Source organism: Ranitomeya variabilis, chromosome 2 (assembly GCF_051348905.1).
Source record: "Ranitomeya variabilis isolate aRanVar5 chromosome 2, aRanVar5.hap1, whole genome shotgun sequence".
NCBI lineage: Eukaryota > Metazoa > Chordata > Amphibia > Anura > Dendrobatidae > Ranitomeya > Ranitomeya variabilis.
The window spans coordinates 577,283,565-577,310,236 of NC_135233.1; the positions used below are offsets into that span (position 1 = coordinate 577,283,565).

At 47.3% G+C, this 26,672-nt stretch overlaps 1 protein-coding gene across 2 annotated transcripts in view; it reads left to right on the forward strand.

Moving 5' to 3' along the window:
- The first annotated feature begins 16,743 nt into the window (after nucleotides 1-16,743).
- PHAF1 (phagophore assembly factor 1) overlaps nucleotides 16,744-26,672 on the forward strand; it is a 28,383-nt gene continuing 18,454 nt past the window's right edge. The window contains exons 1-9 of one of the 2 annotated variants that reach the window (XM_077288305.1): nucleotides 16,744-16,803; nucleotides 20,098-20,223; nucleotides 22,341-22,423; nucleotides 22,982-23,065; nucleotides 23,145-23,188; nucleotides 24,789-24,868; nucleotides 24,963-25,057; nucleotides 25,178-25,275; nucleotides 25,366-25,478. In XM_077288305.1, coding sequence (XP_077144420.1) covers nucleotides 20,160-20,223; nucleotides 22,341-22,423; nucleotides 22,982-23,065; nucleotides 23,145-23,188; nucleotides 24,789-24,868; nucleotides 24,963-25,057; nucleotides 25,178-25,275; nucleotides 25,366-25,478 — 661 coding nt within the window. In that variant the 5' untranslated portion in view covers nucleotides 16,744-16,803; nucleotides 20,098-20,159. Of the gene's footprint in view, nucleotides 16,804-17,794; nucleotides 19,007-20,097; nucleotides 20,224-22,340; nucleotides 22,424-22,981; nucleotides 23,066-23,144; nucleotides 23,189-24,788; nucleotides 24,869-24,962; nucleotides 25,058-25,177; nucleotides 25,276-25,365; nucleotides 25,479-26,672 lie in introns of those variants that run through there. The other variant, XM_077288306.1, reaches the window with a different exon arrangement.

A 26,672-nucleotide genomic window follows, 5' to 3' on the forward strand; every position in this document is an offset into this window, starting at 1 on the left:
TTTGTTGGACTATTTGAATACTGTTTTTTTCATACTCAGCACGCTGCTGGCGTTTCATTCTAGGCGTTTACCTACAGGGTGATCAATCACCAGCTGTGTTTTTCCAACATGGAACCAGCATCCTTACCCCTCTCTAACGGACTGTTAGCAGGACGGGAGAATGTGGACTCTTTTTTTACTGAATGTGAGTCACAAGAAGATGTTTTTACTTTGAGCACTAAGACTTTGGAATATAGACTTTTTAATACAGCGGAGAGGGAAGTTAATTTGTTTTGGACTAATAATTCGTTGAAGTCGTATGTCGACTGTGGACGTGTACCTCGCGGCCTGAGGGTCTTAAAAGAGATGTCCCAGTTCAGAGATAACCCTGTTTTTGTCATGGAGTGGGAAAAGATCTTGCTTAAATGTTCCCAGGACTTACTCCGATTAGTGTTACAACAAAACATCATGAATTATGAGACCACTAAACTCGAGTTGAATAAGACAAAGGAGGAACTAAAGACTCGCCTAACGGAAGCCCAGTGGGCATCAGTTGACAAAAAATTGGACATCAAGCTGGTGAATTTGCAAACAGAAATCAAGCAGAGGAAGCGTGATAAATTTATCCGCGATAAGAATGACTTCGACACTGGCAAGGTGTTTACATGGAATAGATATGGCCACCAACAGAGTAACCGCAGATCAATGAGGAGGAATTATAGAGCTAGAAATTCTAAGAAAAACAACAGGAGAGACTATCTTACCACCGATTCAGACTCTAGCGCCAATGAAGACAGCTTGGCGGAGGTCACCATTGAGACCCAGACGGGTACAACCTTACCTGTTGCAGCCCCTTTAGACGGGGGACACGCCGGGGGGGGCGCAAGAAATCCGCCCCGAAAAAGGAAACAGGTCTCATGGAGACCGATGGTATAAATAAATTACCGGTTCATACTGTGATAAATTTGACTGACCACGTTTTGACGCAGGCTCATTACAGGGTTCTCTCTAAAGGTCTTAATTACTGTTTACCAGAATCGTTTGATCTAGCACAATTTAAAGTGGATCTTTATAAAGCGGTTAGGAAAATTCATTTACATAAATTCTTTAAAAATACAACACAAGAAGTGGCACATAGCAACCCGGGTGAGGTTCCATGTAAAGTGGGCCCTTTAGGGTTCATGGTGGCGGATGATGGGCATACACAATCACGGCAGGATGCAGACCTATTGCTTAGTCTCACAGACACTGGACCAGTGATAACCCAGTCTCGTGCAACCCCCACGGAACGTTTTTTAGGGGGAGTAAAATCTACTTTTTCACCCCCCGTTTCCCCGGGTAGCCCCATAGACATTTTCGAGGCACGGGTCAATAAAGATATGGAGGCATTGCTATATCGTACTACACCACCTAACCTCACTAGCATAGAGTTTTCCGCACTTAGAGAAATACAGGGTTGGTCTGACGTGATAGTGCGCCCTGCGGATAAAGGGGGTAATATAGTGCTTCTTTCTAAGGAGCAGTATATGATAGAAGCACTCAGGCAGTTGTCTGACGTCTCAACGTATAAGAAATTAAAAAATGACCCCACACATAAATACAACAATGAGTTGCGTACTTTTTTGCGACTACAGGTGGAGAAACGTGTTCTCTCAACAAAACAGGCCGAGAAGTTGATAGCTGAATTCCCGAAAAAACCGTGTTGGTATTATGTTCCTAAGGTGCATAAAAGCCTGGTGAGTCCTCCGGGTCGTCCAATCGTGTCGGGGGTGGGTTCGGTTACAGAATCTCTATCCAGATATTTGGATTGGTTACTAAGACCCCTATTGAACGACGTACCGTCCTATGTAAAAGATACTGGTCATTTTTTGCGCATTATGCGGGGCTTCCAATGGCAGGAGGGGTTTAATTTAACCTCGGTAGATGTGGAGAGTCTTTACACTCGGATCCCTCAAGATCTGGGGGTGGAAGCAATCAGGGAAGTTCTGATGCACACACCTACGGACACAAACACCATTGAGTTTATTTGTGATGCCTTATTATTTGTCCTTAAGCATAATGCTTTTCAATTTGACAACACATGGTATATACAGGAGGAAGGTACAGCCATGGGCACGTCAGTCTCTTGTACGTTCGCCAATCTATTTCTAGCTGTCCTCGAAGAAAGGTTTGTTTATTCAGTTTCTAACCCCTTTTTGAAACATATCAAACTTTTTATTAGGTATGTCGATGATATCATGATTGTATGGGATGGAGATCAGGCTAGTTTTGCACAATTTGTACAGTATTTGGGACAGGTCAACACGATGAATATGAGGTTCACATCCCAGTATGGGGGCAAAGCTTTGGAGTTTTTAGACGTCAAAGTAGAGATTGTGGATGGCACGGTTCACACCAGTGTTTTCCGCAAACCGACTTCCACAAACTCTTTACTCCACTATGGGAGTGCACATCCCCAATATACTAAATGTGCCCTACCATACAGCCAATTCCTCAGGGTGAGGAGACTTAACAGCACAGTAGGGGGTTACAAGGAACAATCTACAGAGATGTATAAACGCTTCCGGGATCGGGGCTATCCTGCCCCGGTTTTGGATGCGGCTTTGAAAAGGGTTGAGGTGAACACAGGGCGTTCTACTTCGGATCTAGACCCTGGACGTAAGAGGGGAAAGGAGGGAAAAGAACATTTCGTTTTTTCTTTCAAGTTTAGCTCTATGGATAGAGAAATTAGGTCCGTGATTAGGAACAACTGGGATATCCTGTGCAGGGACAGTGATCTGGTTGATAAGACATGTAATGGTCCATTGTTCGCGGCTTGTCGCGGTAAGAATATAAAAGACCTGTTGGTACATAATCGAATACGGTCCCATAGCAATAATTGGCTGTCGGGGAGTACTCCGAAGGGCAATTTTAAGTGTGGGCACTGTAGTTTCTGCCCCTACCACCTGACCGGGAAAACTTGCAAAATAGGCCCTATCGAGCACTTGGTACGTGATTTTATTACATGTAGAAGCACACATGTAGTATATGTGATATTTTGCCCTTGTGGCTTCTATTATATAGGTAAAACCTTCCGTCCGCTCTTCGTGCGTATACGCGAACATTTTAACTCTGTAAAAGGGGTCTGCAAAGGGGTCCCTCGCTTCATTCGTCATGTTAGACAGTTCCATAATGCTGATATTAAGTTGCTTTCTTTTGCAGGAATAGAAAGAGTTTCACTGCCACCTGGTGGCGGTGATTTGAATAGGACTCTTCTGAGAAAGGAAGCGATGTGGATTATACGTACAAATGCACAAGGACCGCTGGGACTTAACGAGAAGATCGACATGTCGGTCTTCTTGTGAGATTCCTTTTATTCTGCCGCTATTGTATTTACTGATTATCCAGTCTTATGTATTGTTTGTGATTTTGTTTTTATTATGCACCTTGTTTGCTACGGTTTAATATGTGTTAAGTGTTTCACAATTAGTTCAACGGGAGGTGTCAGATGTGGTGTCAGAGGGAGGGGGGGAGGGGTTTTGGTAGCTATATCATTTGCCTCACTTCCCCCCTCTGACATCGGGATCTGTGGAAGCGCATGTAGCGCGAAACAGCTGTCATCCCTGGACACCATGCTCTCCCTGTCCGTGTCCATGTTCTAATAAAGACTTTTTTAGCATCGGGAATGGTGAGTGCTGACCATTTTTTCTTTTTTGTTTTGGTCATATGCATATCTTTTGGTTGAAGCACCCCATAAGCCCATGCATTGAGTAGTGGGAATAGGAGCTGGTACAGCGCATCGTGGCACGCCGTTAGGTGATCGCGAAAAGCAGCAGTGCGAGTATTTATTCTTTTTGTTGGACTGTCTGTGTGACAGCTCCCCAGCGACCACACAACGACTTACCAACGATCACGGCCAGGTCGTATCGCTGGTCGTGATCGTTGGTAAATCGTTTAGTGTAACGGTACCCTGACTGTCATTTGCACCGAACATTTAGGAAAATCTGATAAAAATGTAATTTGCATAATAATTTGGAACATAGTGTATACAGACGCCTGGCCTCCGGATAAAGGAGACTACTTCCCCCATTATTTTGGAAAATACTCTTGGAGCAGAGGAGATCCCAAACGGAAGGACGTTGAACTGATAGTGCTCTATTAGATGTCCCTTCTGTACTGCAAATTTGAGATACTGACGATGTCTCTGGTGAATGGGGATGTGAAAGTAAGCATCTTTCAGATCGATCGTAGCCATGAAGGAGTGCGGGCTTATCAAGGGAATGGCATTTTTCACTGATTCCATCTTGAACCTTCGGTATTTGACATGCCGGTTGAGGCCCTTTAGATTTATAATAATACGGGACTCGCCCGATGGTTTGGGAACCAGAAACAGACGGGAGAAATGCCCCCGATCTCTGATTCCAGAACCCGAGATATTGCATTTGATATTTTTAGGGCCCTGAGACCCGACTCTAATATGGCCTGGTCTTTCAAGGAGGGAAGGGCGGTAATCTTTAGACCCGAGGGGGGGAGGAAATGAATTCTATTAAGAGACCCTCTTTGATGACGTTGAGGACCCAGGGGCAATTGGTGATGTTTTGCCACTGGAGTACAAAATTTGAGAGTCTCCCCCCCACCGGGTCGAAGTCACCGCTTTTCCTGCTGAGACTGCTGTTGCTGCTGCTGAGGGATAAGGATATTTCTTCCCCCTCCTTTCGGGTAACTCCATCTCCCGGACTTGCCTTTTCCTCTCTGAGAGGTTTGGGCCTGAAAGGGACGAAAAAACTTCTTTTTGGGAGCTTTTTGTTCCGCGAGGGCTTTTTTTCTTATCGGTTGCCTTTTCCAAGATGTCATCTAGGGAAGGTCCGAAAACATAGTTACCCTTAAACGGTATGGCGCATAATTTGGCTTTTGAGGTTATATCACCAGACCACATTTTTAGCCAAAGCGCCCTTCTGGCTGAATTAGTCTGTACCAAAGACCTCGCAGCAATTCTGATGGTTTCCATGGATGCATCCGCTAGGACACCCGTGGCTCTAAGGAGACTGGGTAGAGAGTCTAGCAATTCAGCTCTAGAAGTGCCCTGGGATATGTGGGATTCCAGTTCTCCTAACCAGCGAAAAAGTGCTCTAGCCACACATGTGGAAGCAATATTGGCTTTGAGTGCTACCGTGGAGGTCTCCCGCGATTTTTTTAACAGACTTTCTATTTTTCTGTCCATCGGATCTTTTAATTGTGACGAGTCTTCGAATGGAAGAGCCGTTCTCTTAGCCACTCTTGCCACTTGTGAATCAACCTTGGGGATATCCCATTTGGACGAATCCCCTTCTCAGGGGAATCTATGCTTCATCTCTGATGGGGTACTGAGACGTTTTTCAGGTAGTTCCCATTCCTGATCAATCATATCAGATATATTTGAATGAATCGGGAACCCCACCCGTTTACCCTCAGTTATACCACCAAACATCTGGTCCTGTATGGACTGCGGTTCTGACTCTTCCTCCAGCCCCATAGTACTGCGCACTGCAGCCACTAAGTCCTCAACCTATTCTGAAGAGAAAAGATATTTCCTAGCTTCAGACGTTATAGGGGACGTAGGTTCTTCCCGACGACCCGAGGATGAGGCATAGGAGAGGTCTGATTCAGAATTCTCATCCTGGAGTTTCCTTTTCTTAGCTGGGGAGAGTGGCGGTGGGGGTGGAGGGGTAAAGGCCGCTAGGGATGATTGCACCTCTTGCTTGACCAAGGAGCGGATTTCTTCTAATAAAGAAGGTTGCTCTGCCCTGACAACCTTGTCAGTACAGGTCCTGCAGAGTTTTTTCTCCCATAAGGGTGGCAGCTTAATGTTACAGATGGCACACTTCTTTTTTGCAGTAGTTTTAGGGGCAGACTTTTCTCCATGAAACGAGAGGGGAGAGAGAGTCACTACTAATAATACCCCTAGATCACTACCTAAGGACCCCTGTCCCTGCAACACTTACTGTGGCAGGGGCAGCGCTGGGCTCTGCAGGCGCAGGGCAGGTACTGCTCTCCATGGCAGAAAAGGGCTTACCTGCAAAGTTTTCTGGCAGGTTTTATGCTCTGTAGCATGTCCCTGCCCCCAGCGGTTGTAGAATCCTCCTCCCCTCCATGGTCCCGGGTGGAGGACGGCGTCCTGCACGAGGCACCGCCGGCGGAAGTGCCTCCAGTGAGCGCCGAAAAGACCGGAAGTGACGCGCGCGATCACTTCCGGGTCGCCAGCGGCGTGCAGAGGAGAGGAGACCGGAGAGCTCAGGGAGGACTCCGGTCGGGATCACTGGCCTGCTTTGCCCTCACGGGGGCACGGGAACGGTCCCGAGGACACCGCAGCGCAGCGCGACGGGAGCAGCACGAAAGGGGGAGGTAAGATACGACCCCATGCTGCCCGGATTTACATAGGCAGAGCCTTAGTAGGTGCAGTAGTTACCGGCCACCACAGCACACGAAGGAAACCTCTCCTGACCCATGGGGAACAGGAAAGACACTGGTGAGGGGGAGGTGGGAGGGCCTTTTAACCTCTCCGTATTTCCTGTTCCCGATTAGGGCAAAGAGGCAACCTCCATATGCCGTCGTGGAAGGTGACTAGAGAAAAAGGCAGTAATGCACAAAAGGTAAAAAATGTTCAGAGTCCTGACACGTATATACTCCCGCAGCCCCCGATGTATACACAGACCCGTATATACTCCCGCAGCCCCCGGTATATACACAGACACGGATATACTCCCGCAGCCCCCGGTGTATACACAGACCCGTATATACTCCCACAGCCCCCAGTCTATACAGACCCGTATATACTCCCGCAGCCCCCGATGTATACACAGACACGTATATACTCCCACAACCCCCGGTGTATACACAGACACGTATATACTCCCGCAGCCCCCGGTATATACACAGACCCGGATATACTTCCGCAGCACCCGGAAAGACACGGATATATTCCCGCAGCCCCCGGTGTATACACAGACCCATATATACTCTCGCAGCCCCCGGTGTATACACAGACCCGTATATACTCCCGCAGCCCCCGGTGTATACACAGACCCGTATATACTCCCGCAGCCCCCGGTGTATACACAGACCCGTATATACTCCCGCAGCCCCCGGTGTATACACAGACACGGATATACTCCCGCAGCACCCGGTATATACACAGACACGTATATACTCCCGCAGCCCCCGGTGTATACACAGACCCATATATACTCCCGCAGCCCCCGGTATATACACAGACCCGTATATACTCCTGCAGCCCCGGTATATACACAGACACGGATATACTCCCGCAGCCCCCACTGTATACACAGACCCATATATACTCCCGCAGCCCCCGGTATATACACAGACACGTATATACTTCCGCAGCCCACGGTGTATACACAGACCCGTATATACTTCCGCAGCCCCGGTATATACACAGACACGGATATACTCCCGCAGCCCCCGCTGTATACAGACCCGTATATACACATATACCGCAGCCCCTGGTATATACACAGACACGTATATACTCTCGCAGCCCCCGGTGTATACACAGACCCGTATATACTCCCGCAGCCCCCGGTGTATACACAGACACGGATATACTCCCGCAGCGCCCGGTATATACACAGACACGTATATACTCCCGCAGCCCCCGGTGTATACACAGATCCATATATACTCCCGCACCCCCCAGTGTATACACAGACCCGTATATACTCCCACAGCCCCTGGTGTATACAGACCCGTATATACTCCCGCAGCCCCAGTACATACACAGACCCGTATATACTCCCGCAGCCCCCGGTGTATACACAGACCCGTATATACTCCCGCACCCCCCGGTGTATACACAGACCCGTATATACTCCCACAGCCCCCGGTGTATACAGACCCATATATACTCCCACAGCCCCAGTACATACACAGACACGGATATACTCCCGCAGCCCCCGGTGTATACACAGACCTGTATATACTCCCGCAGCCCCCGGTATATACACAGACACGGATATATTCCCGCAGCCCCCGCTGTATACACAGACCCGTATATACTCCCGCAGCCACCGGTGTATACACAGACCCGTATATACTCCCACAGCCCCAGTACATACACAGACACGGATATACTCCCGCAGCCCCTGGTATATACACAGACCCGTATATACTCCCGCAGCCCCCGGTATATACACAGACACGGATATACTCCCGCACCCCCCGGTGTATACACAGACCTGTATATACTCCCGAAGCCACCGGTGTATACACAGACCCGTATATACTCCCGCAGCCCCTGGTATATACACAGACCCGTATATACTCCCGCACCCCCCGGTGTATACACAGATCTATATATACTCCTGCACCCCCCGGTGTATACACAGACCTGTATATACTCCCACAGCCCCCGGTATACACTGTGTTCCAAATTATTATGCAAATTGGATTTGTTTTGTTTTTTAAATAAACTCGTGGATGGTATTGTGTCTCAGGGCTCAATGGATCACTGAAATCAATCTTAAACACATGTGATAATTGGTTTTCCAGATGATTCTAATTAAAGGAAAACTACTTAAAAATGATGTTCCACATTATTAAGCAGGTCACAGTTTTCAAGTAACATGGGAAAGAAAAAGGATCTCTCTGCTGCTGAAAAGCATCAAATAGTGCAATGCCTTGGTGAAGGGATGAAAACATTCGAAATTTCCCGAAAACTTAAGCGTGATCATCGCAGTGTTAAGAGATTTGTGGCTGTATCTGAGCAGAGATGTGTTTATGCTGATAAAGGCATAATGAGGAAGATTTCTGCCAGGCAAGTTCATCGGATTAAGAGAGCAGCTGCTAAAAAGCCATTACAAAGCAGCAAACAGATATTTGAAGCTGCTGGTGCGTCTGGAGTCCCTCGAACCTCAAGGTGTAGGCTCCTTCAAAGGCTTGCTGTGGTGCATAAACCTACTATTCGGCCACCCTTAAACAGTGTTCACAAGCAGAAATGGTTGCATTGGGCCCACACATACATGAAGACTAATTTCCAAACAGTCTTGTTTACTGATAAGCGTTGAGCAACCCTGGATGGTCCAGATGGATGGAGTAGTGGATGGTTGGTGGATGGCACCATGTCCCAACAAGGCTGCAACGTCAGCAAGGAGGTGGAGGAGTCATGTTTTGGGCCGGAATCATGGAGAAACAGCTGGTAGGGTCCTTTAACGTTCCAGAAGGTGTGAAAATGACCTCTGCAAAGTACACTGTATAGAGTTTCTGACTGACAACTTTCCTCCATGGTATAAAAAGCAGAAATGTGCCTTCAGGAGCAAAATCATCTTCATGCATGACAATGCACCATCTCATGCTGCAAAGAATACCTCATTGGCTGCTATGGGCATAAAAGGAGAAAGACTCATGGTGTGGCCACCATCTTCCCCTGACCACAACCCTATAGAGAACCTTTGGAGTATCACAAGCAAAAGATCTATGAGGGTGGGACGCAGTTCAAATCAAAACAGCAGCTCTGGGAGGCTAGTCTGACTTCATGCAAAGAAATACAAGCAGAAACTCTCCAAAAACTCACAAGTTCAATGGATGCAAGAACTGTGAAGGTGACATCAAAGAAGGGTCCTATGTTAACATGTAACTTGGCCTGTTAGGATGTTTTGGAGTTAAACAGCTTTTTTGTTCAGTGAATGTGACCTCCTAATGCTGCAAATTCCACAAATGAGCATTTTCAGTTCTTTAAAACAAATCAAATGTTTAGAAATTCTACTGTGCATAATAATTTGGAACAGTGCATTTTACGTTTTTATTCATTTTGGAGATTATACTGTTATCATTGGGAGGTTTCTTCAATAAAATTCGATGTATAATCTAACGGGTGATTACTTTTATTAGACTGACTGTCATTTGCACCAACCATTTAGGAAAATCCGAGAAAAATGTCAGTTGCATAATAATTTGGAACACAGTGTATACACAGACCTGTATATACTCCCGCAGCCCCCGGTATATACACAGACGCGTATATACTCCCGCAGCCCCCGATGTATACACAGACACAGAAATACTCCCACAGCCCCCGGTATATACACAGACCCGTGTATACTCCCGCAGTCCCCGGTATATACACAGACCCGTATATACTCCCGCAGCCCCCGGTGTATACACAGACACAGAAATACTCCCGCAGCCCCCGGTGTATACACAGACACAGAAATACTCCCGCAGCCCCCGGTATATACACAGACACAGAAATACTCCCGCAGCCCCCGGTATATACACAGACCCGTATATACTCCCGCAGTCCCCGGTATATACACAGACACGTATATACTCCCGCAGTCCCCGGTATATACACAGACCCGTATATACTCCCGCAGCCCCCGGTGTATACACAGACACAGAAATACTCCCGCAGCCCCCGGTGTATACACAGACACAGAAATACTCCCGCAGCCCCCGGTATATACACAGACACAGAAATACTCCCGCAGCCCCCGGTATATACACAGACCCGTATATACTCCCGCAGTCCCCGGTATATACACAGACACGTATATACTCCCGCAGTCCCTGGTGTATACACAGACACAGAAATACTCCTGCAGTCCCCGGTGTATACACAGACACAGAAATACTCCCGCAGTCCTCGGTGTATACACAGACCCGTATATACTCCCGCAGCCCCCGGTGTATACACAGACCCGTATATACTCCCGCAGTCCCCGGTGTATACACAGACCCGTATATACTCCCGCAGTCCCCGGTGTATACACAGACCCGTATATACTCCCGCAGTCCTCGGTGTATACACAGACCCGTATATACTCCCGCAGCCCCCGGTGTATACACAGACCCGTATATACTCCCACGTCCCCCGGTGTATACACAGACACGGATATACTCCCGCAGTCCCCGGTGTATACACAGACACGGATATACTCCCGCAGTCCCCGGTGTATACACAGACACGGATATACTCCCGCAGCCCCCGGTGTATACACAGACCCGTATATACTCCCGCAGTCCCCGGTATACACAGACCCGTATATACTCCCACAGCCCCCGGTGTATACACAGACCCGTATATACTCCCGCAGTCCCCGGTATATACACAGACCCGTATATACTCCCGCAGCACCCGGTGTATACAGACCCATATATACTCCCGCAGCCCCCGGTGTATACACAGACCCGTATATACTCCCGCAGTCCCCGGTATATACACAGACCCGTATATACTCCCGCAGTCCCCGGTGTATACACAGACCCGTATATACTCCCGCAGCCCCCGGTGTATACACAGACCCGTATATACTCCCGCAGCCCCCGGTGTATACACAGACCCGTATATACTCCCGCAGCCCCCGGTGTATACACAGACCCGTATATACTCCCGCAGCCCCTGGTATATACACAGACCCGTATATACTCCCGCAGCCCCCCGTGTATACAGAGACCCGTATATACTCCCGCAGCCCCCGGTATATACACAGACCCGTATATACTCCCGCAGCCCCCGGTATATACACAGACCCGTATATACTCCCGCAGTCCCCGGTGTATACACAGACCCGTATATACTCCCGCAGCCCCCGCTGTATACACAGACCCGTATATACTCCCGCAGCCCCCGGTGTATACACAGACACGTATATACAGGTCCTTCTCAAAAAATTAGCATATAGTGTTAAATTTCATTATTTACCATAATGTAATGATTACAATGAAACTTTCATATATTATAGATTCATTATCCACCAACTGAAATTTGTCAGGTCTTTTATTGTTTTAATACTGATGATTTTGGCATACAACTCCTGATAACCCAAAAAACCTGTCTCAATAAATTAGCATATTTCACCCGTCCAATCAAATAAAAGTGTTTTTTAATACCAAACAAAAAAACCATCAAATAATAATGTTCAGTTATGCACTCAATACTTGGTCGGGAATCCTTTGGCAGAAATGACTGCTTCAATGCGGCGTGGCATGGAGGCAATCAGCCTGTGACACTGCTGAGATGTTATGGAGGCCCAGGATGCTTCAATAGCGGCCTTAAGCTCATCCAGAGTGTTGGGTCTTGCGTCTCTCAACTTTCTCTTCACAATATCCCACAGATTCTCTATGGGGTTCAGGTCAGGAGAGTTGGCAGGCCAATTGAGCACAGTAATACCATGGTCAGTAAACCATTTACCAGTGGTTTTGGCACTGTGAGCAGGTGCCAGGTCGTGCTGAAAAATGAAATCTTCATCTCCATAAAGCATTTCAGCCGATGGAAGCATGAAGTGCTCCAAAATCTCCTGATAGCTAGCTGCATTGACCCTGCCCTTGATGAAACACAGTGGACCAACACCAGCAGCTGACATGGCACCCCACACCATCACTGACTGTGGGTACTTGACACTGGACTTCAGGCATTTTGGCATTTCCTTCTCCAGTCTTCCTCCAGACTCTGGCACCTTGATTTCCGAATGACATGCAAAATTTGCTTTCATCAGAAAAAAGTACTTGGGACCACTTAGCAACAGTCCAGTGCTGCTTCTCTGTAGCCCAGGTCAGGCGCTTCTGCCGCTGTTTATGGTTCAAAAGTGGCTTTACCTGGGGAATGCGGCACCTGTAGCCCATTTCCTGCACACGCCTGTGCACGGTGGCTCTGGATGTTTCCACACCAGACTCAGTCCACTGCTTCCTCAGGTTCCCCAAGGTCTGGAATCGGTCCTTCTCCACAATCTTCCTCAGGGTCCGGTCACCTCTTCTCGTTGTACAGCGTTTTCTGCCACATTGTTTCCTTCCAACAGACTTACCATTGAGGTGCCTTGATACAGCACTCTGGGAACAGCCTATTTGTTGAGAAATTTCTTTCTGGGTCTTACCCTCTTGCTTGAGGGTGTCAATGATGGCCTTCTTGACATCTGTCAGGTCGCTAGTCTTAAGGCCCCGTCACACTAAGCGAGGTTGCTAGCGAGATCGCTGCTGAGTCACAAGTTTTGTGACGCAACAGCGACCTCAGTAGCGATCTCGCTATGTGTGACACGTACCAGCGACCAGGCCCCTGCTGTGAGATCGCTGGTCGTGTCGGAATGGCCTGGACCTTTTTTTGGTCGTTGAGGTCCCGCTGACATCGCTGAATCGGTGTGTGTGACACCGATCCAGCGATGTCTTCACTGGTAACCAGGGTAAACATCGGGCCGCGCTTAGTAACCCGATGTTTACCCTGGTTACCAAAAAAAACAAACACTACATACTCACCATCTGTTGCCCGTCAGGTCCCTTGGTGTCTGCTTCCTGCTCTGACTGCCGCCGTAAAGTGAGAGCACAGCAGTGACGTCACCGCTGCGCTCTGCTCTCACTGTACGGCGACACACAGTCAGAGCAGGAAGCAGACGGCAAGGGACCTGACAGACATCAGATGGTGAGTATGTAGTGTTTGTTTTTTTTGGTAACCAGGGTAAACATCGGGTTACTAAGCGCGGCCCTGCGCTTAGTAACCCGATGTTTACCCTGGTTACCCGGGTGCTGCAGGGGGACTTCGGCATCGTTGGTCGCTGGAGAGAGCTGTCTGTGTGACAGCTCCCCAGCGACCACACAGCGACAAAACAGCGACGCTGCAGCGATCAGCATCGTTGTCTGTATCGCTGCAGCGTCGCTGTGTGAGACGGGGCCTTTACCCATGATGGGGGTTTTGAGTAATGAACCAGGCAGGGAGTTTTTAAAAGCCTCAGGTATCTTTTGCATGTGTTTAGAGTTAATTAGTTGATTCAGAAGATTAGGGTAATAGGTCATTTAGAGAACCTTTTCTTGATATGCTAATTTATTGAGACAGGTTTTTTGGGTTATCAGGAGTTGTATGCCAAAATCATCAGTATTAAAACAATAAAAGACCTGACAAATTTCAGTTGGTGGATAATGAATCTATAATATATGAAAGTTTAATTGTAATCATTACATTATGGTAAATAATGAAATTTAACACTATATGCTAATTTTTTGAGAAGGACCTGTACTCCCGCAGCCCCCGGTGTATACACAGACCCGTATATACTCCCGCAGCCCCCGGTGTATACAAAGACCCGTATATACTCCCGCAGCCCCCGGTGTATACACAGACCCGTATATACTCCCGCAGCCCCTGGTGTATACACAGACCCGTATATACTCCCGCACCCCCCGGTGTATACACAGACCCGTATATACTCCCGCAGCCCCCGGTGTATACACAGACCCGTATATACTCCCGCACCCCCCGGTATATACACAGACCCATATATACTCCCGCAGCCCCCAGTATATACACAGACACGGATATACTCCTGCACCCCCCGGTGTATACACAGACCCGTATATACTCCCGCAGCCCCCAGTATATACACAGACACGGATATACTCCCGCAGCACCCGGTGTATACACAGACCCGTATATACTCCCGCAGCCCCCGGTATATACACAGACCCGTATATACTCCCGCAGCCCCCGGTATATACACAGACCCGTATATACTCCCGCAGCCCCCGGTATATACACAGACCCGTATATACTCCCGCAGCCCCCGGTGTATACACAGACCCGTATATACTCCCGCAGCCCCCGGTGTATACACAGACCCGTATATACTCCCGCAGCCCCCGGTGTATACACAGACCCGTATATACTCCCGCAGCCCCCGGTATATACACAGACCCGTATATACTCCCGCAGCCCCCGGTGTATACACAGACCCGTATATACTCCCGCAGCCCCCGGTGTATACACAGACCCGTATATACTCCCGCAGCCCCCGGTATATACACAGACCCGTATATACTCCCGCAGCCCCCGGTATATACACAGACCCGTATATACTCCCGCAGCCCCCGGTATATACACAGACCCGTATATACTCCCGCAGCCCCCGGTATATACACAGACCCGTATATACTCCCGCAGCCCCCGGTATATACACAGACACGGATATACTCCCGCAGCCCCCCGTGTATACACAGACCCGTATATACTCCCGCACCCCCCGGTATATACACAGACCCATATATACTCCCGCAGCCCCCAGTATATACACAGACACGGATATACTCCTGCACCCCCCGGTGTATACACAGACCCGTATATACTCCCGCAGCCCCCAGTATATACACAGACACGGATATACTCCCGCAGCACCCGGTGTATACACAGACCCGTATATACTCCCGCAGCCCCCGGTATATACACAGACCCGTATATACTCCCGCAGCCCCCGGTATATACACAGACCCGTATATACTCCCGCAGCCCCCGGTATATACACAGACCCGTATATACTCCCGCAGCCCCCGGTGTATACACAGACCCGTATATACTCCCGCAGCCCCCGGTGTATACACAGACCCGTATATACTCCCGCAGCCCCCGGTGTATACACAGACCCGTATATACTCCCGCAGCCCCCGGTATATACACAGACCCGTATATACTCCCGCAGCCCCCGGTGTATACACAGACCCGTATATACTCCCGCAGCCCCCGGTGTATACACAGACCCGTATATACTCCCGCAGCCCCCGGTGTATACACAGACCCGTATATACTCCCGCAGCCCCCGGTATATACACAGACCCGTATATACTCCCGCAGCCCCCGGTATATACACAGACCCGTATATACTCCCGCAGCCCCCGGTATATACACAGACCCGTATATACTCCCGCAGCCCCCGGTATATACACAGACCCGTATATACTCCCGCAGCCCCCGGTATATACACAGACACGGATATACTCCCGCAGCCCCCGGTGGAGACACAGACATGGATATAGTGCCGCTGCCGCAGCCCCCGGTATATACACAGACCCGTATATACTCCCGCAGCCCCCGGTATATACGCAGACACGGATATACTCCCGCAGCCCCCGGTGGAGACACAGACACGGATATACTCCCGCAGCCCCCGGTGTATACACAGACCCGTATATACTCCCGCAGCCCCCGGTGTATACACAGACCCATATATACTCCCGCAGCTCCCGGTGTATACACAGACCCGTATATACTCCCGCAGCCCCCGGTGTATACACAGACCCGTATATACTCCCGCAGCGCCCGGTGTATACACAGACCCGTATATACTCCCGCAGCCCCCGGTGTATACACAGACCCGTATATACTCCCGCAGCCCCCCGTGTATACACAGCACGTATATACTCCCGCAGCCCCCGGTGTATACACAGACCCGTATATACTCCCGCAGCCCCCGGTATATACACAGACCCATATATACTCCCGCAGCGCCCGGTGTATACACAGACCCGTATATACTCCCGCAGCCCCCGGTATATACACAGACCTGTATATACTCCCGCAGCCCCCGGTGTATACACAGACCCGTATATACTCCCGCAGCCCCCGGTGTATACACAGACCCGTATATACTCCCGCAGCCCCAGTACATACACAGACCCGTATATACTCCCGCAGCCCCAGTACATACACAGACCCGTATATACTCCCGCAGCCCCAGTACATACACAGACCCGTATATACTCCCGCAGCCCCCGGTGTATACACAGACCCGTATATACTCCCGCAGCCCCCGGTATATACACAGACCCGTATATACTCCCGCAGCCCCCGGTATATACACAGACCCGTATATACTCCCGCAGCCCCCGGTATATACACAGACACGGATATACTCCCGCAGCCCCCGGTGGAGACACAGACACGGATATAGTGCCGCTGCCGCAGCCCCGACCTCCTCTCCGCCATCCCCCCCGCACTGCCTCCTCCTGCCGCTAGGCGGAGCTAAGTTTCACTTTACGGCTGTTCTCTCCAGAACCGGAAGTTTTGCAGCAGCGACCGGGAGAAGAACATAAACAGAGGTAAGAGCAGTGCGGGGTGTAGACGTGTCTGTGGTGGGCACCGGGTAGGAGCGTGGCTGACACACGGGAACCCCGGGGCTTCTACTGCAGTGGTGGCACAGGCGACGGCTGCTTGGGGCCAGGGGCTGGGAGGGAGGCTTCTACCTGTGGCTCCGCACCTGGTGTGGGACTACAAGGCTCAGCATGACCTCTTAACCCGTAGTGACCACAGACTGGTGTATGGGGGTGAATATGTATAACTGACCCCACTGTACCATAAGGAGGTGTGTATGTATATATATATATATATATGTGTGTGTGTATCCTGTATGTATCCTGTAGGTATCCTGTAGGTAGGTATGTGTACATATACTGTAGGTAGGTATGTGTGTATGTATGTATGTGTGTGTATATATATATATATATATATATATATATATATATATACTGTGTGTGTATGTATGTATGTATGTATGTATGTATATGTATATATATATATATATATATATATATATATATATATATATATATATATATATATATATATTCCCCATTGTGATTGATGGGACTCATGACATGGTGGTGTCCTGCTGGTCTCTGGGCCGCTGCGGCCCCCCAGGACATCCTGCCCTCGATCTCGTACGCCTTGGCCATATTCCATTTTCAGCGTTGGGGTGGGCTACTACACTATCACAGGCTTTTTTGGGGGAAAGGGGGTGGCAAAATACGGACTTTTGGGGGCAGGGTACTCTGATGGACACCTAGGGATACGTTTCGGCCTCGTTCAGACATCGCTTTTTCCCGTCTGGCTTCTATCCCAGGTATAGATCTCGTACACGCTATAGTTTGCACCGTCGTCGTGTCCTGACCAAGTTTTCCGCACTAAAAAAAAAAAACGACTTCTCCGATTTTTGATCAGTGTCACCAATCAATGCGAGTCTCTAATTCCGGGAGCCATCAGAGATTTACCTGGGGTTTTTTTTTTATAGGAGAAATTTGATGAAAAACTGATACTTGGAGCCAAACTTACATTTTTTTTTTTTTTTTTTTTTTTGTGCGTACTTGAAAAATCGCTGACACCTGAACAAGGAGTATGTGAACAGGGCTTTACGATAACTTAGAAATTGATCCATGTTCCTTACTAAATGAGGGTTTTTACACTTCCTTCATTACTTTCCCACCAGTCTCCCGTGATGTCCCAGCACCAATAAAAACCCTTGGTTTGGTCAAATCTGTTTCTAGGGGCAATGATTATGTCCTAGCATTTAGGATCTGTGTGAATGAGATCTTGGGCGTGTAAGAACTTGTGCTCATCAGTCTTCAGTCCTTGTGTGCAAGTGTCAGATCGCTAGCGGTCCACTGCAAAATATCAAAAAGAACTCCGGCACACACTTCGGTCCACTGCAAAGTACAGTTTATAGCCAGAGATCAAGAAATATCTAAAATAATAGCAGATGGGTGCAGGTAATGACATCCCCTATGCTCAGCCAGCACTGCCTCCAGTCTTGTGACAAGCTGCAGCGGTCACATCCCAACTCCTCAGATCCAGGGTGTATTAGGCACAGGAAATGTGCATTGAAAAGCGCACAATACATGAGTAGTTTTTTATAACCCCCTTAACATATAGCAGAAAAAACATCTGCACAGATTTCAGAGCATTCTGCAGATTTGCAAATCTGCATGCCATCCATTATTTTGAGGATTTTTTGCATGCATTGCAGCCCTTTATCTTGCAGTCTCACCTGAAAATGACAAACGGACAATCCCTGCATGTGTTGCGCCTGGCGAACATAGTATTCGAGTATGCCGAAGACCCTCCATTAGCACCCGAGCATGCTCAGATAACACCTTATCCCATCACGCTCGCTCATCATTAGTGGTATCCATTATAAATGAGTCACTACAGTGAGGGAAGCCGTGATTAGCGCTGCTCATAAATCATCTGACGTTTCATTATCTGCACGAATTAACGTTTCCAGCTTGTTAATAATGTTCATTAATTAAACCTCGATATTAAAAATTCCAGTGCTTAAAAAAAGAAAGAAAAAAAAAACACCATACCTGCTCCGATACAATGAATCGCCTTTTTAGGTGTCGGAGCTTCTATAAGATCCTCAGCGCCCAGCGGCACGATCTTCGGGTGGCTATCGGATCTTGAAATGCGGCCACCAGTTTTCTGTTGAAAATCTGGACCCTGACATTTCTTCAGAGGAAAATATACCAGGTAATTGTATTTCATTGGTGTTGTATATTGGAGCAAAGTTCAGTCGGATCACGTCGGACCCCCACCGGTCTGATATTGATCACATATCATAAGTTAAATGGCCGTATAAATCAGGCCGAGATCAGAATGCAATGCACGGACTGGCCAGCGGCTCTACCTACCCGAGAGTGACATCTTCATATATTTCTATGCACTGTGTTTCATTATCAGTCTGATTTATATGGACCCTAAAGAGAAGTCCTAAATATCACGTCATTGGTCCAAGCTGTTATTTCCTGCATTAACATTCATTATCCTATCCATTATACCGACATGAGGATAGGTGATGACCTGCTGATCGGTAGACCACGACACTTTTACCCCCTGTAGTGTAGAGCAGCAGTGCGGGATCCAGTCATTCCCAATGGAGCTGTCGAAGACATTAGCTCTTTTTTCGGCATCCCCATAGAGAATGAGTGTTGTAACATTTTATAATGGTGTCCTATTGAGGGGGGTGGGGGAGTCCTTATTCCGCCAATTGGAGCGGGTCCCGTCTGTCAGACCCCACTGTTCAGTTATTATCGGGGAACCCCTTTAATTGTGAATCGAACTGTTCTGGAGTTGCCTAATTTCCAGTTGAGGAAATGTTGTGAATACTTTTAACCTCCTATGGGGGTCCTGAATCGATGTACCTATAGTCGTCTAAAGACCCCGCATACACATCAGAGAAGAAGCATCGAACCATAATGAACAATCGTTGGCTGCCTCACCAACTATTCTTTTCGATTGATGCCCGAACGTTGAAAAATTGGGTGTATTGGGATGTTTCTTGTATTTTTGGCCGACCATGAGCACTAGATGCAACATCATCTGAAAAAATCCAACATTATCGATGCCATCTGAGATGTTCTTTTTTTTAAGATGGCCATGTGAGGAATGACTGGTTGTCGGCTCATATTTGTCTTGTGTGTATTTGGGGCGTTAAGGAACTGTTCACATTATGTTTCACTTAAGTCTGATGGAAACTCTTAAACGAAGCTCAGATCCGCAGATAATGACTGAAGATGGATAACCCCAATGTATGATGATCTCCGTCTTCTTGTCCTTTGCAGGTTCAGACGTGGTAACATTCTGGATCTCAGCTGACCTCCAAGAATCCCCCTGTCCTGAGCCAATGCTGGATCTGGAGGTTGTGCCAGAGAGATCCCTGGGCAACCAGCAATGGGAATTTACATTAGGTAGGAATTATACCAAATTATTTTCTTTTTAAATTCCATAAATGTTTACAGGTCAAAAATACAGTATGTCCACCAGGGTCTAATGATGGCTGGAATTATCCTGGCAAACTATGGTGGCCATATATTTTAGGTCGGGTTCAGATGACTGCATCTCGCAATCTAAGGCCTGCTGTCTCTCAAATCTTGTCCTCCCTCTATCTAAAACTTAATCTATCAAAAACTGAGCTCTGTATTTCCTCCCACCACTAACCTCCCCAAACCCAATATTGCCATTTCTGTGTAGCTCCACCATTTCTCCCGAGCACCATGCCCACTGTCTTGGGGTTATATATCACTCAAATCTTTCATTCACTCCCCACTTCCCTCATGTCATCTACACCTTAAAACATATCTAGTATTGGACTTTTTCTTACCTTTTGACTCTGCAGAAACTCTTCCTGTCGCTCTTATTCATTCTCATCTGGACTATTGTACCTCTCTACTAATCGTCCTCTTTTTTAATAAATTCTCCCTTCTCCAGTCCGTCCTGAATGCAGCAGCCAGGATCACATTCCTCTCCAGCCTCTACACCGCTGCCTCCACCCTGTGCCAGTCATTGCACTGGTTACCCATCTGCTACAGATTTCAATATAAACTTATCACTCTCACCCACAAAGCGCTCCATGTTCAGCACCACCCTATATCTTCTCACTCGTCTCCGTCTACCACCCTCCCTGTGCCCTCAGTTTTGCTAATGACTGAGCTAAACTTCCAGCCTCATATATGCCTACGAAGGTGTCAGGAGTCCCGCCATAAGTCCGGGTGCTGAGGTCTTTATCCAGACTGTGAAATATGACCATTTACACTGCACGATTACTGTGAACGGAGGACACTCATTTCATGATGATTATGCAGTGTAAACAGGCTGCCGATCCCCCGATAAACAAGCAAAACTCTCGTTCGTGAAATGGAACGATCTAAATAGCACAAAAAAGCATTGTTCTCGGCAGCACGTCATCCTGTTTACCCAGAACAGTGGCATCCAATACACACGAGGGGTGCAGGCCAGCCACACGTAACCTGGTCCATATTCGTGGACTACATGAATCAGAGGCACCTAACAAGGAAAGCAAAAAGACATTTGGTGTGTAAAGGTTAGTTAGACAATGAATGCGAGACATACGGGGATTGTGGCTTATGTATTATTACACGAGCCACATCCTGATCCTGTTTGTGAAGCTTTTTTTGGCACGTGCCTCATGCCGTCACCTGTTTTAAGGACTCTGACCTCCTCTTTCCTCTGCTGTTGCGACACAAGGAATATCCTGAGTCATTTTGGGAGCAGTCATCTTACCCTTTTTGTTTGTTTTGTTTTTTAAACGCTTGTAAAAAAAAAGTTTGATTGCCCAATAAATCCATGGTTTATAATCACGCCATTATTAGGGGTACAAATAGAGACGCACGGCCTGAATGCTGTCTCTGGCCTTTTGGCTAAAACACCCGTGTCGTCCTCTTATCTCTCCGTAGCCCTTTAACCTCTGGTCCTTTTAAACCTTTTAAAGACCCCTTGGCACATAAAACTGACGGTGAACAAAACCCCCTGATCTGAATGGGTTCAGGGACAGCCTACTCTGTATAGGGGATAGATGTCGTGAGAGATAAGGATCCAGATAAGGATTTTGGACTTCCGATCTATCACCAGAGATGACTGTCAGCACCTCTCCCATAGAAAACAGATAGCCGCCAGCTGATCCATAGTTTAGCCAACAGGTTCTCTTCTCAGCATCTCACATCATAGTTTCTAAGATTTCTTCCATATATCCCACCATATAATGCAGTTTGCTACCCCATGATTCCGCTCAACCCTCCTCCTGACCTCTGAATGAAGGATCGTCTGCAATGGTAACATTGGAACTGTGCTGTACAGGGAAATGGCTCTTTATTTTTTTTATTTATTTATTTATTTTTTTTAAGCACCAATTCTCCAAACCAGGAACAGATATATTGGAATTCTTACCGGTCCTCCGACGATAAACGATACTATTTTCTTGTGTCGTTTCTGTCGCTTTAGTAGAAGTGCAGAACAGGGTGGTCTTTATTCCTGATCTACAGATGCTAACATCGCCTCTCGTTTACAGGCATGCCCCTGGCTCAGGCAGTGTCCATCCTCCAGAAGCATTGCAGGACCATCCGAAATGTGCAGAACCTCTATAGCGAGCAGGTAGGTCACCTCTCATCTGCCAGGGAATAATGGAAACCATTTACTTTTCATGATTTATGGAACCGGCGTAAATCATTGTGTCTGGGAATTGCAGAATTGACAGAGCGGAGCCGACTCGGCTGGTGCAGAGAAATGATAATTCCCTCCCCAGCCCACCTGTGACCAGAGAAACCCTTTAAGTAGTAGGTTCCTCTATAAGTATGACAGCTTGTAAGGATATGTGTCCACGTTCAGGAAACGCTGCGTTTTTGACGCAGCGCTGAGCCGCAGCGTCAAAAACGCAGCGTCCAGATGTTACAGCATAGTGGAGGGGATTTAATGAAATCCCGTCTCCACTGTGCATTAAAAAACACATGCGTTTTTCCCGCAAAAACGCACATGCGGTGCATTTTTTCAGAACGCAGCATGTTGCTACAATGAGCAAAACACGCAAGAACACCTGCCAGTGACCTCAGGTGCATTTTTGGTCAGGATTTTACCTGCATAAAATCCTGACCAAAGCCTGAAGCAAACCTGAACGTGGACACATACCCTAAATAAGTCTTTTCCCCTCCGCAGTGTCCTCTGAATCACGACCTCATCCTCAGCCTGACTCAGGACGGGATCAAACTGCTGTTTGATGCTTATAATCAAAGGCTAAAGGTGAGCGGCTTGTGGACCTCCATTACCAGCGCCGAGCCGGACCACGCTGACCTCTCCAAATCTTTATGTCCCCTCACAGGTGATAGAAGTCTACGATTTGTCAAAAGTGAAATTAAAATACTGGTGAGTGCAAATACCAGGACGCGTGTCTACCGCCATGATTGCTGGTCTGTTTCAATCGTGCGAACGGGATGGGATAAGGTGTTATCTGAGCATGCTCAGGTGTTAACCGAGTGACTTCGGTGAGCTCAAAAAATATGTTTGAGTCCCCGCGGCTGTTCGACAGCCACAACACATGCAGGGATTGCCTAACTGGGTTGCTGCTGTCGAACAGCCACGGGGACGCAAACATATTTTTTGAGCTCACCGAAGTCACTGGGTTAACACCCGAGCATGCTCAGATAACACCTCAGCACGTTCACCACTAATAGGGATATTATAAAAGTTGTGATGGGAGGCCTACTGAACACCCATGAAGCTCAGCCCGCTGCTGGGTTTTACCGGAGCTCGTCTTTGCTATGTACTAAAATATCGATGTATTGCAGTATATATTACTCCATTCATCACAGGTTGAGGTCCCCTAAGGGAAGAAGGGGGCAAAGACTAAAGAAAAAAAAAGAGAAAAATTTTGCAAAATTAGTAAAAACAGCTCTAGAAGTTTGGATTATCTTATTGTCCCAATTTAAAAAAAAAGATTTGGTATCCGTGCATCCGGAAAAGTTTAATGTGTGATCATAAATTACTGTAACTGTGTGCGACTGTCTGCCACTGTCTTTTCACCTATTTCTTTCTTTTGTGAGGCAGTGACTTGTCACAGGTAGGGGTCGCTGTGTGTTCACCCCAGGTTGTGCATGGAAATGTATGAAGTCCATAGGTGTACATGGGAGTCACGGATTTCCGGTCCGGGTTTTCCATGTGGCTGGAAGCCACAGGTTTGTGTGTTTAAAACCCTGCAGTAAGGGGTATGGGGGTGTCAGGACAGGTGCAACATCAGTGTCAGTCTGGTGTGTGCTGGTGTGCAGAGCAGAGGCCTGCGGAGCGCTGGCTGAGTGCATGGAGGCACAGGCCAGCGGAGCCAGCACCCAGGGCAGCTGAATAGCCTGGCACCCGCATTGTATACAGTGATGCAAGTCGTCCATGGTAACTGATCTCGGATGTGGACAGTCCTGTGCCCGAAGGTGGATGTCCTGCGCCCGAAGGAGTCGGATGTGAACAGTCCTGTGCCCGAAAGAGGACTGGCATGTGTAACGATTGCAAACAGGTGGATATGGTGCCCGGCTGCTATCCGGAGGATATCCTGGATTGTGTACAGCTGTGTGAGTAGAGAGACTGTGATACAGGGATGCAGGACTCCCACGAGAACTGGTCAGAGGATGGCTGGCGTGTGTAGTGCCTGCAACATATGAGGCTGTGTATAGAGACTGTAATATGGCGTGCGGTCGCCCCACGGATACTGGACAAGGAGAGGTCCGGTGTGTTTAGGGACTGCAATCTAAAAGCCATGTGATGTGTAGTGCTATGAAACCGGCACTGAGAAGAGATGCAACTGTGTGTATTGAACTTTGATGACGTGTACTGTATAACGCTATGCACCTTTATGTGTGAAGTAACACCGTAAAGAGACTTTTGTGTTTGAACTTTGTGGGTCACTGCCTCTTCACTGTGTACGATGCTACCACGGCATTACACGTCTCAAATTTTTTTTTTTCCTTCCTTGTTCCAGTGGGGTTCACTTCAACTCGCAGGCCATAGCTCCCACCATAGAGCAGATAGATCAGTCGTTCGGAGCTACGCATCCTGGAGGTAAAAGCCGCCCGCACCTCTTTATATAAGGAACCCACAGATAATGGTGCACATGGGGGAAGACCGGAGTAATTATTATTTTTGTTCATTGCAGTATATAACTCAGCAGAACAACTGTTCCACCTCAACTTCCGCGGTTTATCTTTCTCCTTTCAACTGGATTCTTGGACAGAAGCTCCCAAATACGAGGTGGGTAACCTTTCCGTACATCACCGCTCTGTAAGGGGTTAATATGCACAATACAATGTTTTTACTTGTTGAATATGTACGTCGAGAATAAAAGCAAATTATTTTCTCTGCTTTTTAAAGCCCAATTTTGCTCATGGATTAGCGTCAATTCACATACCGCATGGAGCCATGGTGAAACGCATGTACATCTACAGCGGGAACAGCCTGCAAGATACAAAGTGAGGAAGTGCGGCAAACTTTATCCAAGCCTAATTATTGATTTATTTTAATAGACATGCCATGATTGATACTGATTTGTGTCTTCACAGGGCCCCTCCTATGCCTCTGAGCTGCTACCTGGGCAATGTGTATGCAGAAAGTGTCGATGTCCTGCGGGATGCATCTGGCCCTTTAGGACTGAGGCTTCGTCTCATCAGCACAGGTCATTTTTTCTTTTTTTTTTTAACATTTTTATTTGCTCTTGTTTCTGTTGTTCCATTTATAATGATTAACTTTCTTGTGAATTTGCTATAAAAAAAATCTTGGACAGAATTAACAGTACATACAATGGCTTGCAGAAATGTTTAACCCCTTCATGACCCAGCCTATTTTGGCCTTAATGACCTTGCCATTTTTTGCAATTCTGACCAGTGTCCCTTTATGAGGTAATAACTCAGGAACGCTTCAACGGATCCTTGCGGTTCTGAGATTGTTTTTTCGTGACATATTGGGCTTCATGTTAGTGGTAAATTTAGGTTGATAATTTCTGAGTTTATTTGTGAAAAAAACGGAAATTTGGCGAAAAATTTGAAAATTTTGCAATTTTCACATTTTGAATTTTTATTCTGTTAAACCAGAGAGTTATGTGACACAAAATAGTTAATAAATAACATTTCCCACATGTCTACTTTACATCAGCACAATTTTGGAAACAAATTTTTATTTTGCTAGGAAGTTATAAGGGTTAAAATTTGACCAGTGATTTCTCATTTTTACAACAAAATTTACAAAACCATTTTTTTTAGGGACCACCTCACATTTGAAGTCAGTTTGAGGGTTCTATATGGCTGAAAATACCCAAAAGTGACACCATTCTAAAAACTGCACCCCTCAAGGTGCTCAAAACCACATTCAAGAAGTTTATTAACCCTTCAGGTGTTTCACAGCAGCAGAAGCAACATGGAGGGGAAAAATTAACATTTAACTTTTCAGTCACAAAAATGATCTTTTCGCAACAATTTTTTTATTTTCCCAAGGGTAAAAGGAGAAACTGGACCACGAATGTTGTTGTCCAATTTGTCCTGAGTACGCTGATACCTCATATGTGGGGGTAAACCACTGTTTGGGCGCACGGCAGGGCTTGGAAGGGAAGGAGCGCCATTTGACTTTTTGAATGAAAAATTGGCTCCAATCTTTAGCGGACACCATGTCGCGTTTGGAGAGCCCCCGTGTGCCTAAACATTGGAGCTCCCCCACAAGTGACCCCATTTTGGAAACTAGACCCCCCAAGGAACTTATCTAGATGCATAGTGAGCACTTTAAACCATCAGGTGCTTCACAAATTGATCCGTAAAAATGAAAAAGTACTTTTTTTTCACACAAAATTTCTTTTAGCCTCAATTTTTTCATTTTCACA